This window comes from Geospiza fortis, unplaced genomic scaffold, assembly GCF_000277835.1.
Source record: "Geospiza fortis unplaced genomic scaffold, GeoFor_1.0 scaffold85, whole genome shotgun sequence".
NCBI lineage: Eukaryota > Metazoa > Chordata > Aves > Passeriformes > Thraupidae > Geospiza > Geospiza fortis.
Genome location: NW_005054358.1, coordinates 891,292 through 908,368, shown reverse-complemented (window position 1 = coordinate 908,368; position 17,077 = coordinate 891,292). Strand labels below are relative to the sequence as shown.

Below are 17,077 nucleotides of genomic sequence, written 5' to 3'. Positions count from 1 at the left end.
TTACTCCAGAAAAGCCCCTTCTCCTGCAAGAGAACTCCACAGTCCCAAATCAAAGTTCTCTAATACTTGAACCTGACTGTTTGTTTCCTGGTTTGACTGTTCCTGTTGTCCACACATCCCAGACCTTCTGTAACCAGAGGACAGAACTGTGTCACCTGTAATACAGACTTTAGAACTGGATTCTCTCCTTTGTTTTGCATACTTACTTGTTGTAATTCTGGGGTAATGTTCTGAAGCTTGTTCAGTCCTACTGGACTTTTTATGCATGGTCTATCCCTCTGTTTTGAACTGTTTCCTTTCTTGGGAAAAGGATGTGTGGATTACAGGGCAGGCAGGTATCCACATGCAGGAGGAATGTTTGTGTGACCTGACCAGTTTCTCTGCAAAAAGAAACTGGGAGTTGTGTGAGAGGCCTGGCCTCCTTCCTGACCTTTGTCCTTGTTCATTTCACAGAAACTGGCAATTACACCTGTGAGTTCTGTGGCAAGCAGTACAAGTACTACACTCCCTACCAAGAGCACGTGGCTCTGCACGCCCCCATCAGTGAGTATTGCTGCAGGGCTGGCCCTCTGCAGGCTGGCACCTCCAGGGCTCTGGGGAGCACCAGGCTGCCAGGACAGGGCTGGCCCTCTGCAGGCTGGCACCTCCAGGGCTCTGGGGAGCTCCAGGCTGCCAGGACAGACTTCACTCCTGGGGATCCTTCTCCTGGAGCTGTGGGGTTGCAGTGGGCAGGACGCAGATCATGAGCTGAGCACTGTAAAGCTGAGCTGGGATCTCCTCTCACAGGGACACTGTTAGGTCTGGGATGTCTCTGGGGTCCTACCCCAGCCCCTGGAATTCTACACATGTTCCTTGGGGGCTGATGGTTTAGGCTCTTTTTTAACAGAAGAGATGCACAACATTTTTATACTCCCCTAAATAATAACTGAACATACATGTTAGAGAAGAAGCATCTTTCTGTGAGCTTCTGGGGCATTATTTCAAGCAGTGAGATAAAACTGGTTTCAAAATCACTTGAATGACCTCAGCAGCTTGCTACTGAATCACACTCAGTAAATGATTTATTTCAGGGAGCTCAGGACAAGGCAGTTGTCAACAAACTGCACAGCACTGTGGTCTGCACTCCCCACACAGAGGGGAGGAGGCTTTAACAAGCAGTTCAGTGTAATTCAGTGCAAAATTTGACTGAACATGTTGAGAGAAATTTTTGGTACCTGCTGAATTTGAATACTTTCACAGTCTGCAGAGAAGTTCTTTACAGCTGAACTTCCTGCTCCCTTCCCAGCGCTGCCCTGAGCTTTGCTGGGCACCCGGGGTGTGCTGCTCCAGGGTTTGGGATGATGGAGAGGAGGAGGAGGGAGAGAATGAAGGATGGGAAGAGGGACGAGCCGAGCTCAGCAGCCGCAGCTGCAGCCGGCAGGGGGCGCGTCCACCCCAAAATCCCCGGGAATCGGGTTTTTAAGGGATTCTAGTGAGGCACCCTTGGGTTTTTGGGAACATGCTCCACCGACTGTTGCTTTTAAGGTTTGGTGGCTCTTGACAGGTGCCAAGCAGGTTCTCTTGAATATGGACCATGGTAGAAGGTGCAGGGCATAAAATACATGTCCAGCATCAGCATCACAAAGCTAATCTTGTTATCTGCCATCTGCTGAAGGACCTGCCCCAGTGCTTCTGATTGCACACATTGCACTTATTCCTGTGGTTGCCTGCCCATGCAAGCTCCACCTCTTCACTGAGGTGCTGTCAGCCCTCAGGCTGAAAACGTTGGTGACCAGCAGTGGGTCCATCTCCTGCCACAGCAGGGCTCTGGGGTCTCTGCTGGCCGTGCCGAGAGCTCAGGAGCAGTGTGCAGTGAGCACCGGGCTTTGCTCAGCTCTAGCGAATTCTCACCTTCCCAGTGCTTCCCATTTCAGGGTGATTTATTGCCACTGATGTCTTCCACCTTCCCAACCAGCTGTAGTAATAGCTGAGCTGCTGTTCCAGTCCAGGCTCTCCAGCAGAAAAGAAACCCCAGCTGTGTTTCTCTGGGGGCCCTACAGTTCCAGTGGCCCCCCCAGGCCCTGCCCCAGTTCTGGAGGAGGAGGCATGTTCTGAGTGTTGAGCTTGAGGCCATTCTTGCACCATCATTTCTGCAGCAAAAGAAAGGAAGCTGCCCCTGCTGCAGGCTAGATCAGCAGGCCCTGAGCTGTGCAGGTGGGTTTCCAATCCTTTCAAATATCTTTAGCTATGAAGACACTCAGGATCAGTATTTTCATAAGGTTTAACCCCCTCCCCATAAACTTTTCTTTTTCCTTTTTTTTTTTTAACCTCTTTTTTCCTCTCCTAGTTCCCATGACCAGTAAGATCTATGATTTACAATGACAAGCCACTAACCCTGATGAGGATAGAGGAGAGGCCATGGTGAGCTCCCAAGGCAGGCTGGCCAGTACATCTCACACCTTTCTGCTGCTCAGACTGTTCCTCCCAAAATCCAGGGTCCTGTGAGGCAGCTGTTAACACCTGACTTTTGAAAAGCACAGCTGGCTTTTCTTGGGTCCTTGCAGTCAGATTAAGTAAAGCTGAGACTGTGTCTTTACCCTGCTCTCATTCTTCTGGTATAAGGCAAATGCTGAAAATTCAGTCATAGTGGAATGGGTGACAAAACCCTTCAGCATCACCAGTTCAGCTGTCTGGGTCTCTGCTGGAGTGCAAGCGTCCCTTCCAGAGCCTGTGTTTCTGGTTTTCTGTCATAATGAATGAAAAGTCATTGAAAATGGGTAAACCAAAGAATTATATCCTGCAGCTTCAATAGTATCTTGCTGGATAATTTCTGGTCAGAGCTGCTGGATAGCTGCTGTCTGGAAAAGAGCTCTGCTGTGGGCTTCCCTGGAATTGTTAATGCCAAATGTCTCCTTCCAAAGTCCCCTTTTCTGAGTGAGGAGTAGGGCCTTTTTCATAAGATTAGAACTGGGCTATGACTCTTTAAAAATAATATTCTTATGCTGTTTCTGTCAACATATTCACTCTTTCGAAGAAGGCTGTCAGAGGCTGTTTCCAAAAAATAAAAGTGGATTTTAGGCACATTCATTGTCCCAGTTTTAGAAACATTTCTGAATGGATATTCATGAGGGAGGGTTCAGAGATGTTCCTGTCCTCCTTCAGGCTCTGGCTGCTCTGTAAGATTGAGCTGATTGAGCCACGTTTGCTGGGGCTGGGCTGTTGGGATTGTTTAGAAGGATGGAGAGAGACTGTTCAGGGCATGAAGTGGCAGAACAAGGGAAATGGCTTCACACTGTTAGAGGATGGGGTTAGATGGGATTTTGGGAAGAAATTCTGAGTATCCAGTTAGGAATTGGGTGGTGAGGCCCTGGCACAGGATGCCCAGAGCAGCTGTGGCTGCCCCTGGATCCCTGGCAGTGCCCAAGGCCAGGTTGGACACTGGGGCTGGGAGCACCTGGGACAGTGGAAGGTGTCCCTGCCATGGCAGCGGGGTTGACAAGGTGATCTTTCAGGTCCATTCCAACCCAAAGCAATCTGGCATTCTGTGACTCTGTGATGAGTTTGCAGTGTAGAGAGAACCTGGGGCACCTGGGATGTGAACTGGCTATGAATGCACCAGAAGTGGGATTGAGCTTGGTGAGTCAGGCTCAGGAGTGTGCATTCACCTCTGCCTGGTACCTGCAGATAGAGCCTCAGACTCCTGGGTCATGGAAGTGTGGGGAGAGAACCCTAAAACCAGCACAGCCCTCCACGGCTCTGCTTCCAGGATGGAAATCTGAACTGATGTCAAGGCCCTGAGAGTGCTCAGAGCTCTGCAAGGCCCTGAGCAGCCCCACAAGGGGCTGTGCCCACAGCCACACTCCTGCTCCAGCCCAGCTCTGAGCCACGCACCCTCCTGAGCTGCTGTATAGATGTTGGTCTCAGTTCAGTTGTGGACGTGCCCATGCCTGGCTGTGGGTCCCATGGGTTTGTACCCAACCCACAACTGCATTCCCACCTTGATGTCGACCCTGTCTGGGTACCCTGGACCTCACTGAGCATCACTGGTCCTGGTTAACCTCAGCAGAGCTGATCCTGCTGCTGACTTGTGGATTGACTTGTCTCATAGCCATGAACTCCCCTGTGCCCTTCGTGATGGAAGCTGGCTGTCACCTCTGGGCCTTGCTCCCTTCTCTCAGGGTCTGTGGGATGGGCCTTTCCATGCCTGGTATCATTCTTGGCTCTCCAGGGGACAGACAGACCTACACCCACCCTGACACCTGAGATGCTCAAGGAAGTTCATCAAGGCTTGCTGCTCAGTTCCTTTCTGTATTGGACGCACACTGGATACAATTTATTCCTCCAAAGTGCTTGAATGCAGTGTTTCATTGAGGCAGCTGCCATTATGGTAGCACAGCTGCTTTCTACACAGACCCTGCCTAGCCAGGAAAAAAACAGCTCCAGATTCCAGTTGGATGGTGTATCTTTGCTTCCACCCGTTCAGTGAGGGAAATCTGTGGGTTCAGGTCCTCTTCCCAGTCTGTTCCCACAGTGTTTTAGCAACAGGCTCCACCTGTTCATGTCTATAAAGACACACATTAAAAATTTGATAGATTTGAGCAGAGGGGTTTTCCTGTAGAAAGACCTGTTTGGCATAGCCAAGGTGTTTGCTCAAAGTATGGAATTTCAGGCCATTGTTAAGGAATCATTTTCCAACACGTTCAGTGAAGACAGTTTTTTCTCCATAGGTGATGATACAATTCCATCTGAACCTTCAAAATAGTTCCCTGACTAAATCTTTCTGAACAAATACCATACACAAATTATTGATCAGAATTTTTACCTGGAAAAAGTAATGTTGCTGAGACAGTCTGGTCCGTGTTGTGGTGGTTCATCGTGGTAGTGTGTGGATTTGTGTGCCAGATTTTCTCCGTGCTGCCACAGCTTGTCAATCACGGTACTTTAAGGTCTTCCCAAAACCAGGAAAGCCAGGAGGGACCACTGTGATCTCTGGACTGCCTGGAGAAACACATTTTGTAGGATTGCCATGATTGAATTGCACACAGATATGCTTTAGAGAGACATCTAATCTTGCTTTTGAGTGACAGAAAGTGCAGCAATCACATAAGGTAATTATTTTGATGAATTATTGCCTCCACTAAATTAAGACTAAAATTAGCCAGCTGTAGCTTTGAGCACTGGGTCCTATTTATAACCTTGTGTGCTCAGTGAAGGAGGACTAAGTTACTGAGTTTCTGTCCTTTCTAGACCTGGCCTAGCCTCTCCAAGCCCTTGTTAAATCATAGGAGTGACTTGTGTTTCCACTGTAAGTTCTGCTGTTCTTGGCCCTTGGTCATCCTCTTGTCTCCTCCTCTGAGTTCTCCAGTCTGTTCTCCACCCTTGGGCAGGGCAGGCACCAGCCCTGGATCAGGAAGGATCTGAGAGCTGGCACTGCCTTCATAATCCCCTTGGAAATTCCTGATTGCTCCCCAAGGAGCACCTCAGCCTCTTCAGCATCCCCTGAGAGCTCCTCTGCAGCCAAGCACAGCAGTGATGAAGCTTTTCCTGCTGCCAGGCTGGAGCCCCCACTGTGCTCAGCATCTCCTGCATCAGGTGTGTCCTTCAGCACAGCCTGGGCCATGCTGCAGGGCTGCAGGGCTGCAGCACAAAGCCCTGAGCTGACTGACTGCAGACCCTGCAGTGGGAATCACCCTCCACATCACTGCAGCTTGCACTGGGGCTGATCTCTGCTGCCTTCTGAGAGGGTTTGAAAAGCTCCACAGCAGCAGTTACGAGGTCAGCTCCCATGGTGCTGTCTCCAGTCTTGCTGCAGATTTTGAGTTAGGAGGTTTTTGTGGCCATTCAGCAACTCAGGATTTTCATTTTTAGAAACATCTTGGCCTTTTCATCAGCCTGAGGCCGTGAGTTCCACAGTGAAGGTGACTTTTCCAGAGCAGAACAGAGGAGCTGTGTGATGCTCTCTACCTGTGTTGCTCAGCCTTCAGAAGGAATTTGGCATCCGATAAACTACAGACTGAACGTTTTATTCCCAATGAACTGTTAGCTTCCTCCAGACTGCTAGAACTGATGTTCCTTTGTCTGTCTTGCATTGCTGCTCAAAACTCTCTCTGCCTAGTGTCAGCTGGAGCAGTCTTCTCTGTGGGGTCTCAGTTTGAAGACATACTCTTCATTTCATTTGGGAGGAAGAAGAAGACATTTTGGAGGTCATCGTAGCATTGAGACTTTTGTTGTCATGTCCCAGAGCAGCATCTGGTCTGCAGAGGATGTGCAGTGATGCTCTCTGTGTCTGGCACTGAAGAGTTGCTGATGGCTGTTTCTCATGGCATTGATGGGGAATAAAGCAGACATTGGTGGGAATGGTCCTCATTGGAAGCAGACAATCCACAAGCTGGAATTTTTCATATCTGACTACATTTTTGCTGGCAGTTTGGCAGCAGCTGGAGGAGGATTATCCATGGAGATTGAAAGGAAGCATAGAGAGCAAAACAAGCCTTCTGCCTATTTATCTGGCTGGTGACCAAGCAGAGAAGTATCCTGACTAAACTGTGAGAAAACCAGTGCATAATTTCCTGCAGAACTACCATGACATGTGAGGAAATGTCAGCTTGGGGCTGTGTGTCAGAGTAAGTGAATCAAAACCCCTGGAATTGCAATGCCCTGTGAATGTACACACTCCCAGTCCCCAGTGCTGCTGCTGAAGGTGAGAGCCAGTCACAGCCAAGGTCTGTGAAGTCTCCTGGGATTTTGGAAATGAGTGTTCCATCCCAGCCTAGGGGACTTCTCCCCTGTTTCAGAGTTAGGCTGTGGTGCTGCCATGGCATTCCCCTGAGAGCTGCTCAGTGTGGATGAGTATTTCTCACTCACACTGTGTAGGATGTGCAGGTGCTGCTGTTGTCCCTCCACTTTTAGGCATCCCACAGTATCACTGTAGAAATCACTGGTAGGGAGCTGGGACTGTGGGTTGGTTGAACCTTCTTTGTTAGTGATTTTTTCATGACAGGTGGTTGGAGTGGGGCTGGTGCTTCAGGACCCATATCCAAATTTCCATAGAAGAGGCCCCTTACAAGTGAAGGGGGTTCTTAGACAGTTTCTCCATTTTTGCAATGGTTTATTTAATCCATGTGGCCCAGATGAAGGGCTGTCCTTCTGAAGGTGTTTCAGGTCACTTTTGGCATTGACAATTCCTGGTGATCCTCACTGTGTGCTGCAGAGACCAAAATACAGATGCATTCAAAGAGCATATCCCAGTAATATTCAGAATTTCTCCACATGTCACCAGTCCGGAGATGGAACCAAAAGCCTTTACTCACTCTGCCTCCTAATTCCATTCCATTCCATTCCCAACAGTGCCCTTTCCTTTGTATTAGGTCAAAGAGACAAGGAATGTAGCTGGAGATCACTAGGATTTATTCAAGGCTCAAGAAACAAAGCTTGTCCCTACTCAGAGATCTGAGTAGTTTGGAAACCTGTTCCCAAAATTCAGTCCATAGACATGGAGGCCAGAGCTGCAGGTGCCCCCAGCCAGGCCATGGCAATCACACAGTGCTCCTGGATGGATGGGGTGATTCCTGCAGGAGCAGGAATGGGTTGGTCCTGTGGCAGTTAGAGGTGTGCATGGGAACTAAGGAGGTTCCCCAGTGTCCCCTCGGGCAAGGGGGGAGCCCAGCTCTGTCCAGGGGCTCGGTGGATCAGCAGCTCCAGCAGGCCCCGCTCTGGGAGCTCCCTGGCTGTGCAGGCACTAGTTCTGAGTGTTCATATCCAGAGTTCTCTCGATCTCCACTCTTCGTGGCAGTGAAGACACAGACGAGCCAGTCCAGCAAAAAGTCCCCGGCGTCCATAAACCGCTGCTCCAGCCTCCTGCACCGTGCGCCCTCCGGTGTCCCGCCCGCCTCCCAGGCCCAGATGTTCCGCGCTCCCAATTCCGCATCCCCAGGAGGCAAGGCCATCACAGGTACCAACTGCCTTTCAGCCTGCTCAGCTGCTCGGTGTCCAGTCCTGCCCTGTTCACCCTTCCTGGCCTCAGTCTGCTCCATCCATGACTGTCCCAGAGAAGCTGCTCCCAGGACCAGCTGAGGGCATTAGATCCTTTATAATCCCTTCCCAGTGACAAGTTGTTTTTGTTAAACATCGTGGTAACCACAAGGTGCAAAAGACCCTGTTTCAAATCCTGGTGTCACAAACTGAGGAGAGCTTCCTGATAAGGATTGGTGTAATGGCTTGTCAGGAATGGGGATTTTTGCTTGGTTTTCAGCACTGTTTGGCATTTAGTGTTTGTTTCCCTCAAGGTGATGTTCTCAGGGCTAGGCCTGTGCCTTTGGAAGTGCAGTGGAGTACAGGTGTTTTCACAGTGCTCCATTCCCCACAGGACCCTCTGAGAGATAAACAGAAAAATCAGTATTACAGAACCACTACTGAGGAGTTAGAAAATGCAAGTTAGGATTGATCCTCCCATTGTCTGTTTCCTCCTTCCGAACAAGACCAAGCCTAAAAAAAAAAATTAAAAGAAGGAAACCAAAGACTACTGAAAAATAATAGTTAATAAATAGGGTGTGAAACATAGTGTGCCATGTGCAGTCCAATGGGAAGCCCCTCTTAAGTCTGTGGGATTGATGGATAGAGATCCCATCTGGGTGCAGAAGGAGGGCTGGTCAATCAGTTGGTGTTTAAACACTCCTAGAATGTCTGGCATGGACAGATGCTGAGTATGAGAGGTGGCTGTGGTGAAAGAGGCCATGGATGCTGAGCAAGGATGGGTTTTGTTGGATAACACATACCCACAGCTGCCAAAGACTTGGTCCATACAGAGAATTTTACTTCACTTTCAAAAGGTTCCAATGCAAGGAGAGATAACAGAGCAAGCTGCCCTCTCCGTGTGGGAAGGGCACAGTAAGACTAAGCAGGTGCATTAAACCAGATTTTTCTTACTGCCAGACCTGGGGGAGGTTTTGGGGGGGAAGCTAAAGGATGAAGACAAAACCACCATGCAAATTCTTTACAAAGATCTTTGGGGCTTGAGACCTCCATCTCACTTCCACTTGTGACATAAGCCAGGACTTGAACCTGGGTCTCTTGGGAGGGGTGGGTTGACCCAAACCATTTTGTCACTGTCTGATTTTCTTGTTATTTAAGGCCTCTTGTTTCTATTATTTATCTGTCAAGTGTCCTAAGTAGATAATGTTTCCAATTCCTTTTCAGCCCTGTTTGATGTGTTTCTGTTTCAGTTGATTTGGTTACCAAGTTTGCTTGTTCTCCTGAACTTTAGGAGTCAGGAGTGTAGTTGATTGAGAATTTGAGAAGCCTGCTTAGGACTTGGAAGGGTCCACTGAGGACTGGCTGGGCCAAAATCCACGGGCTGGGCTCTTCCTTCAGTTCAGGTCTCTGGCAGCCCAAAGCCCATGTGTATGAGCCACGTTGCAGCCCTGGGAGCCTGTAGGGACCCGGGGCCTCTGACAAGTCCTGACAGCAGTTCTGACCACTCCAGTGGTCTGCAGGAATAAAATCATGGTCTGGCTGCACTTTTCAGGAGTCCCCATCACTGCTGAATGAAAGCCTTGTGTCCCCAGCCCTGCCCGGTCTGCAGGCTGTGCCCAGCAGAGCCAGGCCAGGCCGTGTCCCTGTGAAGCCCTCGGGTGACAGTGGGCTCCAGAATGAGAGTGCAGGGCAAGGGCCTGTCCAGCACAGGACACACACATTGCTTTGGCCAGTTCATTTTTGTTTAATCTCTAGTTTATCCTTTGAGCCACCACAGTAAATCCATTTGCCTGGATATTGCAGGCCCAGTGAAGTGAGACAGGACCCCCTTGCACTGTTGAGCTGATGCTGAAGGACAGCAGCTTGAGCAGGGTGGGAACCCCAAGCTGTGCTGTGCAGGGATGCTTCAGGGATGCTTCAGGGATGCTTCAGGGCTTGTGGTCACTGGCAGGGGCAGGAAGCACCTGGGTGCTCTAGAGGAGCCTCCCAGTGCAGTCACTGGGAAATGCCCTGTGCGGTGGCTGGAGAGGGCACAGAAGGCCCTGACAGGAGCTCTGGGGGGGGCTCAGGGAACAAGGGCACTGTTGGGAAGTGTTGGGAAGCACAGAGCCAGAGGATCTTCCACAGCTTTTCCAGACATGGTGGGCAGGCCCTGAGACAACCCTTCAGGCCTCTGCTTCAACATTTGCAGGAGGGTGTTTAGGAAGGGAGTGCAGGTGGCTGGGAAGCACAAGGAAGGCTGGCACAGTGCTTCTGTAGGTGACACTTTGGTGTGGTGCTGAGGCCCCGAGCTCAGTCTCAGACTGGTCACCTGTGCTCACAGGAGTTAAGGGCTGCTTGTTGCCTTAAGGAAGAGTAAGATAAGGGTTGGGTTTTTTTGCAGGGGAGGAAGATATGACCTTTCTGGTTCAGTCAGGACTGGTGTTCATGGGCTCCCTAAGAGCCAATCCAGGCCACCTCAGCCAGAAGGCATTCAAGAAAAATACCCACCTGTTATCCCTTCACTGAATCTGGCCCATTTGCCTCCAAAATGAGGTATTTGACCTTTCTGCTGTACTCAGGGTCTGTGATTATGTGGCACAGGAGCATGTCTTGCCTCCTGTCTACCTGGTTCTGCATCCAGTGTTGACCAGTCACCATTGCTGCTTTGTTCTCCACCCAGCAGAAAATGCTTTCAGCAGAAGAGTGGAAGGCAAAGTGCAAAACAACTTTGAAGAAACAAACAGCAATTCCCAGAACTCCAGTGGTAAGTGTGGTCAGCCTTTCCTGCTGCTTCCATGCTCCTCTCCAAGCAGGATCCAGCTGTGCTCAGTGAATGTTGATGTATTATGGGGCGCCTTGTTTAAGCTCACAGGCAGCCAGCCCTCCTGGGGTAGTGCTTTATTCTCCCTCCTCCCCAAGCTCCTGGCACCCCAGCCCTGTCAAACAGGCCATGTGGGATTCCGGCTGCCAAGGACCAGGTACTTGAGCATAGATTTTTTAGAGGGGAGCCAAGATGTGGAGAAAGGATGGATGGAGATCAAGCAGCACTTGTGCTGTGTCTGCGTATCAGTGCAGTCCTGGTGGAGCAAAGACATTTGCAAGCAGCAGAAGTTTGAGGACTGTGGATAGAAGAGCAGTTTGCAGGTTACAGTGATGCTGAGCCTGACAGTTTATTTAAATGTCACTGTAACCAATGTTCAGCTGCTTCTACAGTCACTGTGTGGAGGTCACAGGGAATCAGATGTGAGACTGAAATACATGTGCTAGAAGGAAGGAAATTCCCCTCCACTTGTGCAGTTTCCTCGCAGTGTTAAGTCCATATGGTAGTAACTGAACATAATCAGTGGCCTAAACAATTTTGTTCAGATCCACCACCTACAGAGTTTTCTGTGCAAGGTTTTTATCCTGCCTGTGTATTGCCCAGCCTTCCAGTGGGCCACTACCATTCTCCTAATTGGAGCAAAAGTGACAGACCAGATGAAACATAAATTTAGCATCTTGCTGCAGAGATAAATGACATGCCAGCAGAAAAGCCTGGCCTCCCTCCATTCCCCATCCAAGAGAAGCAGAATAGGTGGGGCTGGCAATGCCTCTGGCTGGAATGGGCAGGTGAGGGGTGGGATGTCTCCCTGGAGCAGGTTACACAGTGTCTGTTGGGGGTTAGACCTGCCTCAGAAGCAAGTAAGGGGCTTTCTGGAACCACGTTGAACAGCAGGGAGGTGGTGTTGGAAAACCCATGTGTGGTAGCAGAGTGGGTGATGGGAAATGGGGAAAAATGTTGTTTGTTGCTAAAATACTGTGTGTTGTGTTTTGGGGAAAAATCCTGTACTAATCCATCATTCACCACAATTGCAGCTGGTCATTCGGGGACAGAAAAACCTAAAGAAAAGAGGTGTAAGCAGAACCCATCAGGTGAGCTTGTCTCTGTTTCAGGCCCTTAGTCCTGTTCCTGCTGGACACTCAGGAGTCCTTGGGGCTGCCCAGGCCCTGGTCAGTAAGCCCAGCCTGGCTGTCAGACATGACTCAAGGCAGTGCAGTCTCTGAGTTCCAGAGTTCCCAGCCTGGCTGCAGCTCTGGACGTGGCCCTGGCCTCTCAGCAGCTCATGTCTTGTCTTCTGGGGGTGCTGTCAGTCTTTGAAGGGTTTCAAAGCCTTTAAGTGCACATCTATAAATGCCAATACACCACTTGGGGCCCTGACTCCTCTAGAGCCATTGGAAAGTAGCAGCCTGAGATTGTACCTATTTTATTCCTGTCAAACCTTGTACAACCAGCAAAGGAAGGGCAGAAATATCTTCCTTCCTATCAGACAGCTCATTCCTGAAGCCAAGAAAGCTGCATTGGAAACCTGCTGGCTGCTCTTGTCAAGTTTTGCAGGAGGGGAGATGAACCTGTCCAGGAGGCACTGACAAGAAACACAAACAGTGGCTGTACTCAACAGTCCAAGCCTTCAGTTCTTTCTGAAATATTAAATACTGACCCACTGTTGCTGTGACACATCTCCCAAACTCTCCCTGCCATCTCCTTGTACCAGCTCACATCACACTCATCCTCCTCAATCTGTTTCTTTCTGGACCGCAACATTTAAAGCACATGAGTGAAAGTTCACAGCAAAAACCAAAACCAAACCAGAAATTCTTACAAGTTGAGTAGCAAGTTTCATGTGATTTGCTCATCTTGTTTCCCTGTAAGGAGTGTTTCTGTCTGCACCATGTGTAGTGTCAGTTTATTTTAGTGGCTCAGTCGAGGGCCTGGCAGGCTGCAGAGGAGTTGCAAGGCACTCACCTAGACCTTGATTGAGCAGGAAACCTGAGGAACTCTAGTGAGCTGCCCAGGACTGGTCTGAGGGCAGTTGGGCTCTGGTGGAAGTAGTTGCTTTCTGCATTAAGGAGCTGACATGCTCCTGAAAGCCAGGCTGGTGCATGGGGATGTATAAACTTTTCCCTTTTTCCTTCCTTTATCTGTCCTGCATCTTCTTTTCTTCCCCAGCCATTTTTCCCCCTTTGGCTCAGTTTTTGTGCTGCTTCCCATTCAGTGCTGTTTTCCAGCCCTTGCACCAAGCCATTTTCCTTTTATTCCTTCCAGTTCTCAGGAGTCCCAATGGCCTCGCTGACAGCAGCCTGGGTGAGCATGACCAGGCACCCAGTGTGTCACTGGTGGTCAGAGAGGCCTGGAGAGCTCTGTGTGCTCAGCTGTCCAGGCAGAGCTCTTTGCAGCTGCCTTTTGGAAGGAAGAGCTGACATGTCCTTGCCTCCTCCTTTTCCTTCTTTCCATGGCTGTGTCTCAGTGGGTGTGACAAACCCCATGTGGCTCAGTGTCACATGTGGGATGGGAACTCTGGGGTGATGCTGGCACCATTGGCTTGTCCTCTCTTGTGCTCCAGCCAGCAGATTCCTCCCAGGCAGGGAAGCAGGTGGTGGTAATGTGGTGGGCAATGACAGAAGGATGGACACTTCTGTCCTCCCACTCCCATCTGCTGTTTGCTTGTCACCAAACTGCTGCTGTAAGGAACAGTCACCAGGTTTGGGAGGTAAATGTAGGTCCCAGCTGAGCAGCCAAGAGCTGTGTGGCTTGGCCTTGTTAAATGCCTGATGGCTCTTGCTCTCTGTGGGTGTGAGCTTTGTGTCACAGGCTTGGATACAGAGATACCAGAGAGCAGCAGGAGATTTTTAGGCCACGTAGCTGGGGACATTCTGCTTTTGCCTGGTGTCACCATCCTGACTGCAGTGGCACAGACCCCTTGGTGTCTGGAGTGAGGGGCAGGACAAGCAGAACAGGGAGGTCAGTGACTAAAATCACCTAAAATACTCAGGGGTGCAATGCTGTAGGGAGTCCTGAGTGGGAATAGGAATGGAACTAGAATGGAAAATGTTGGATTTCAGATGTCTCTTCCCTATGCACACACCCCCAGTCTTGTCTCAGTGAGTGCAGGTACCTGGCACCCTTACCTGTGTGACCTGGCATTGGCTGCCCATAAACCAGAGCTCTGAGCTGGGTGCCAGACTCTGCTTTGGGCCTGAGGTGAGTCCCAGCTCTGTCTCCCAGCAGGGTGGGCTGGAGGCAGGGAGTGGATGAAGGTCTCAAGCTGTTCATCCACATTATGATTGGAGAGTGCCCTTTTACTCACGGAAAAGGGCCTCCACAGCCACTTGAACTTGCTTTTTGATGAAATCTGAAAGATCCACAGTGCTGTAAAAATAGCATCCTGCTAAAGTGTTCCAATTGCTCCCTTCTGCTGCCTGGGGAGCACAGGCTGCAGAGGTCCCAAGTCACACAGAGCTTCTGTTCATCCACTGCTAAGCTAAGGGAGGGCCAGAAAGCAGTGCCATGACCTGATCCTGAAGCATGGAATTGGCTCACTGGGATGAACAGCAGAAGCTGTTATTCCTTAGGGTGCCATAAAGCTGCTTTCAAGGGAACCCTCCCTGGTGGGGGCCATTCTGCCAACTCTTGACACATGCTGGGGTTTTAAATTCTCAAGAGGCCAAACAATATTTCAAGGCCAGCTTGTGCAGTGTAAAAGGCAATGGTGATCAGCCTGGGCATGGCTAGGGAAACCCCCAGAAAGGGGCTGAACTGAGTGTTGTGTCCACAGTGAAGGTCACTGCCTTCCTTTCCATCCATGTGAGTTGGAGAGGAGCCTTGGCTGGGGCTGGGCCCTGCTCTGGTGCCCTCTGTCACCTCAGGGCTCCCAGGCTTTGGGGTCTCCCTGGGGTCTCCCTTCCTCTGACTCCAGGCAGGGACAGTGACCTTCCTCAGGGACAATAACCATCTCTGACTCAAGTGTTCACAGCCTCCTGCAACTTGAGCCCTTGTTTTGGGCACTGTGGATGACTCCTTTGTGAAATGAAGGCCAAGAGGGATTAAGGGAATTGTGAGAATTCAATAAATAAAAGAAAAGCAAAAAATAAGAAAAAAAGCTCTTTAGTTTCAACACCTTCAAATACAGCTATCAAAGGGGAAATCTAATTGAAATTGTCAGTGTTTGTTGAAGTCTGAATTTGCTTGATGTTGCAGGTGTGAAAGAGAACAGTTAAAATTATGTAGGGAATTGGGAAATATTTTGAACTTTCAAGGTTGATTTAAGCTGTATAAATATGTCTCAATTTCATCTGCTGCTTTAGGGAACTACTACTGTAAGAACTTCCAGTGCAACAAATTTTAGCATTTAGAGTTTTTAAAATGTCAACACTTTTCATTCCTATTTACACAGGGAAGCTTTGCTTTCCAGCACTGTTTTTTCCAGAGTGGGGAGAGGGTCAATGGAAATGTCTTCTTTTTTCAAAGCAGTTTGTGCCAAGCTGAGATGAGATTGAGACCAAAAAGATATGATTTTCTACATTTGATATAGAGTAAAAATTCTTGGAAAGGCCTGAGAATCTCCTGTTGTCAGGATTTAAAGGACATAGGACTAGATTTTAAACATGGATTTTCAGAAACTGCTTTCTTCCCTGGTGTGGCCATACATCCCCTTCTGCTCCGGGGTTCTGCTGGAAAGACAGAACTTCTAGGATAGCATTTTTGGTGTGTGAGTGCAGCTTTAGTGTTTGGGGCATAATAATTCTTGATTACTGATTGCAGTGTGACATTAGCACAGCCAGCCCCCGTGCCTCTGCCTCCTGAGGTGCACCCAGCTGCCTCTCAGGCTCTGTCAGCACAAATACAACTTCCATTAACATTCATCTGGCAATTCTCTTTCTCATCTGTGGTTGGTTTGTGACTGCTGCATGTCTCCATGGAGCTGAGAGAGCCAATGGCCAAATTTGGGGAGTGAGGAAAAGGGGAAGGGGGAGTTGTTCTGTGAGCTTCACTCTGTGCACAGCACAGGGAGTGCTGGTGATGGGGTGGCACAATTGCACAAATAGCCAGAGCTGCGTTTTCAATGCAGGCTTAAGTGCTGTGCCCAGAAGGAGGGTCAGCAGCTGAGTGCAGTTCCCACCAGGAGAATGAGAATCACACAGGGAGAGTTCAGTTGAGAAAGTGTCATTTTGCTTGGTTGCATAAATAAGTCACTGTGTCCAGTGGGCATTTGTGTGGAATTGAGGTTTCTAGGAATGAACTGTTTATTTCTGGCGCCACATTCATTTAAGCTGTTCCAGACTTCTCATGTTCAACAGGCAGCTTGCAGACAGGAAGAAATATATCTGGGTTAAAATAACCACTCAGCAGCCAGTCTCTGTGGGTGATATCCTGCCAATTGCTCCAGAGCCCTGGGACACTGGGGAGGAACTGAGGCAATGCATGTGAAAGCGTTGAGGCAAGGAGCACTCAGCAGAACTGGGACACACAGCCAGGGCCAGGGTTGAGGACTGCAGTGTGCAAGCACAGATACTGGGCTGGGGCTGGGGCTGGGCAGGACATGGCCAGGACAGTCCCTGGGCGAGCAAAGTGTGGGCAGGAAAACCCAAACTCTCATTTTGCCTGGAGAATCTGTGGAGGGAAAGATTACAAAGCCCCAGTGCAGGTGATTGATCATTAATCAGTCACACTCTGGCATTTCTGTGACTGTTACCTGGATAGGTAACTTTAGTGGAAGTGACTGTGCTGTAACAGGGACCTGGCAATGCATGGATAAAAAAATTGTCCAATTATAAATATGAAGACCAGAAAAATCCTAAGAGTCTTCCTTCACGTGAACCAGTGTTGTACTGAGTACCTGAAGTGCTGTTTCATACTGACAGTGCTTTCATGTGAGTAGGAAGCCAAGCAGAATGAGGACACTGTGTCAGCACTTCTGGCTGGAGAGCAGCCAGAGGTGGTGCTGAGAATTCCTTGGGCTGCTTTAAGTGCTCTGTGCCACTGCTGGGCTCTGTGCCTGCTCCAGGTCAGATTCTCCTCAGAGGGGACAGTGAAGTTGGGGTTTGTCCCTCAAAAGCTGAGGTGCTGCTGCAGGAGCCCTGCAATGCCTGGAGCCCCGGGCAGTGCCATGGGCACAGTGTGTTCCCTGAGGGAGCAGGGCAGGGAGCCAGCCACAGAGAGGAGGAGCCTGGGGGAGCCTGCCCTGCTCAGCTGCCCAGCAGGACCAGGTTAGGGACCTGTTTCAGTGAAGATCTTGCCCCAGCTCCAGATCTCAGCAGCTGCAGGAGCAGCTGGAGCCCTGCTGGCTGATCACAGTGTGTGAAGTGATCAGCAACATTCCCTGTGAGC

The 17,077-nt window shown here is 49.8% G+C and overlaps 1 protein-coding gene across 11 annotated transcripts in view; it reads left to right on the top strand.

Moving 5' to 3' along the window:
- Nucleotides 1-17,077, top strand: part of ZNF618 (zinc finger protein 618) — an 84,615-nt gene that overhangs the window by 46,720 nt on the left and 20,818 nt on the right. For 10 of the 11 annotated variants that reach the window (XM_031059277.1, XM_031059273.1, XM_031059274.1 and 7 more), the window contains 4 exons: nt 454-543; nt 7,742-7,930; nt 10,613-10,696; nt 11,788-11,844. In XM_031059277.1, the coding sequence (XP_030915137.1) occupies nt 454-543; nt 7,742-7,930; nt 10,613-10,696; nt 11,788-11,844 (420 nt within the window). The remainder of the gene's footprint in view (nt 1-453; nt 544-7,741; nt 7,931-10,612; nt 10,697-11,787; nt 11,845-17,077) is intronic. The other variant, XM_031059267.1, reaches the window with a different exon arrangement.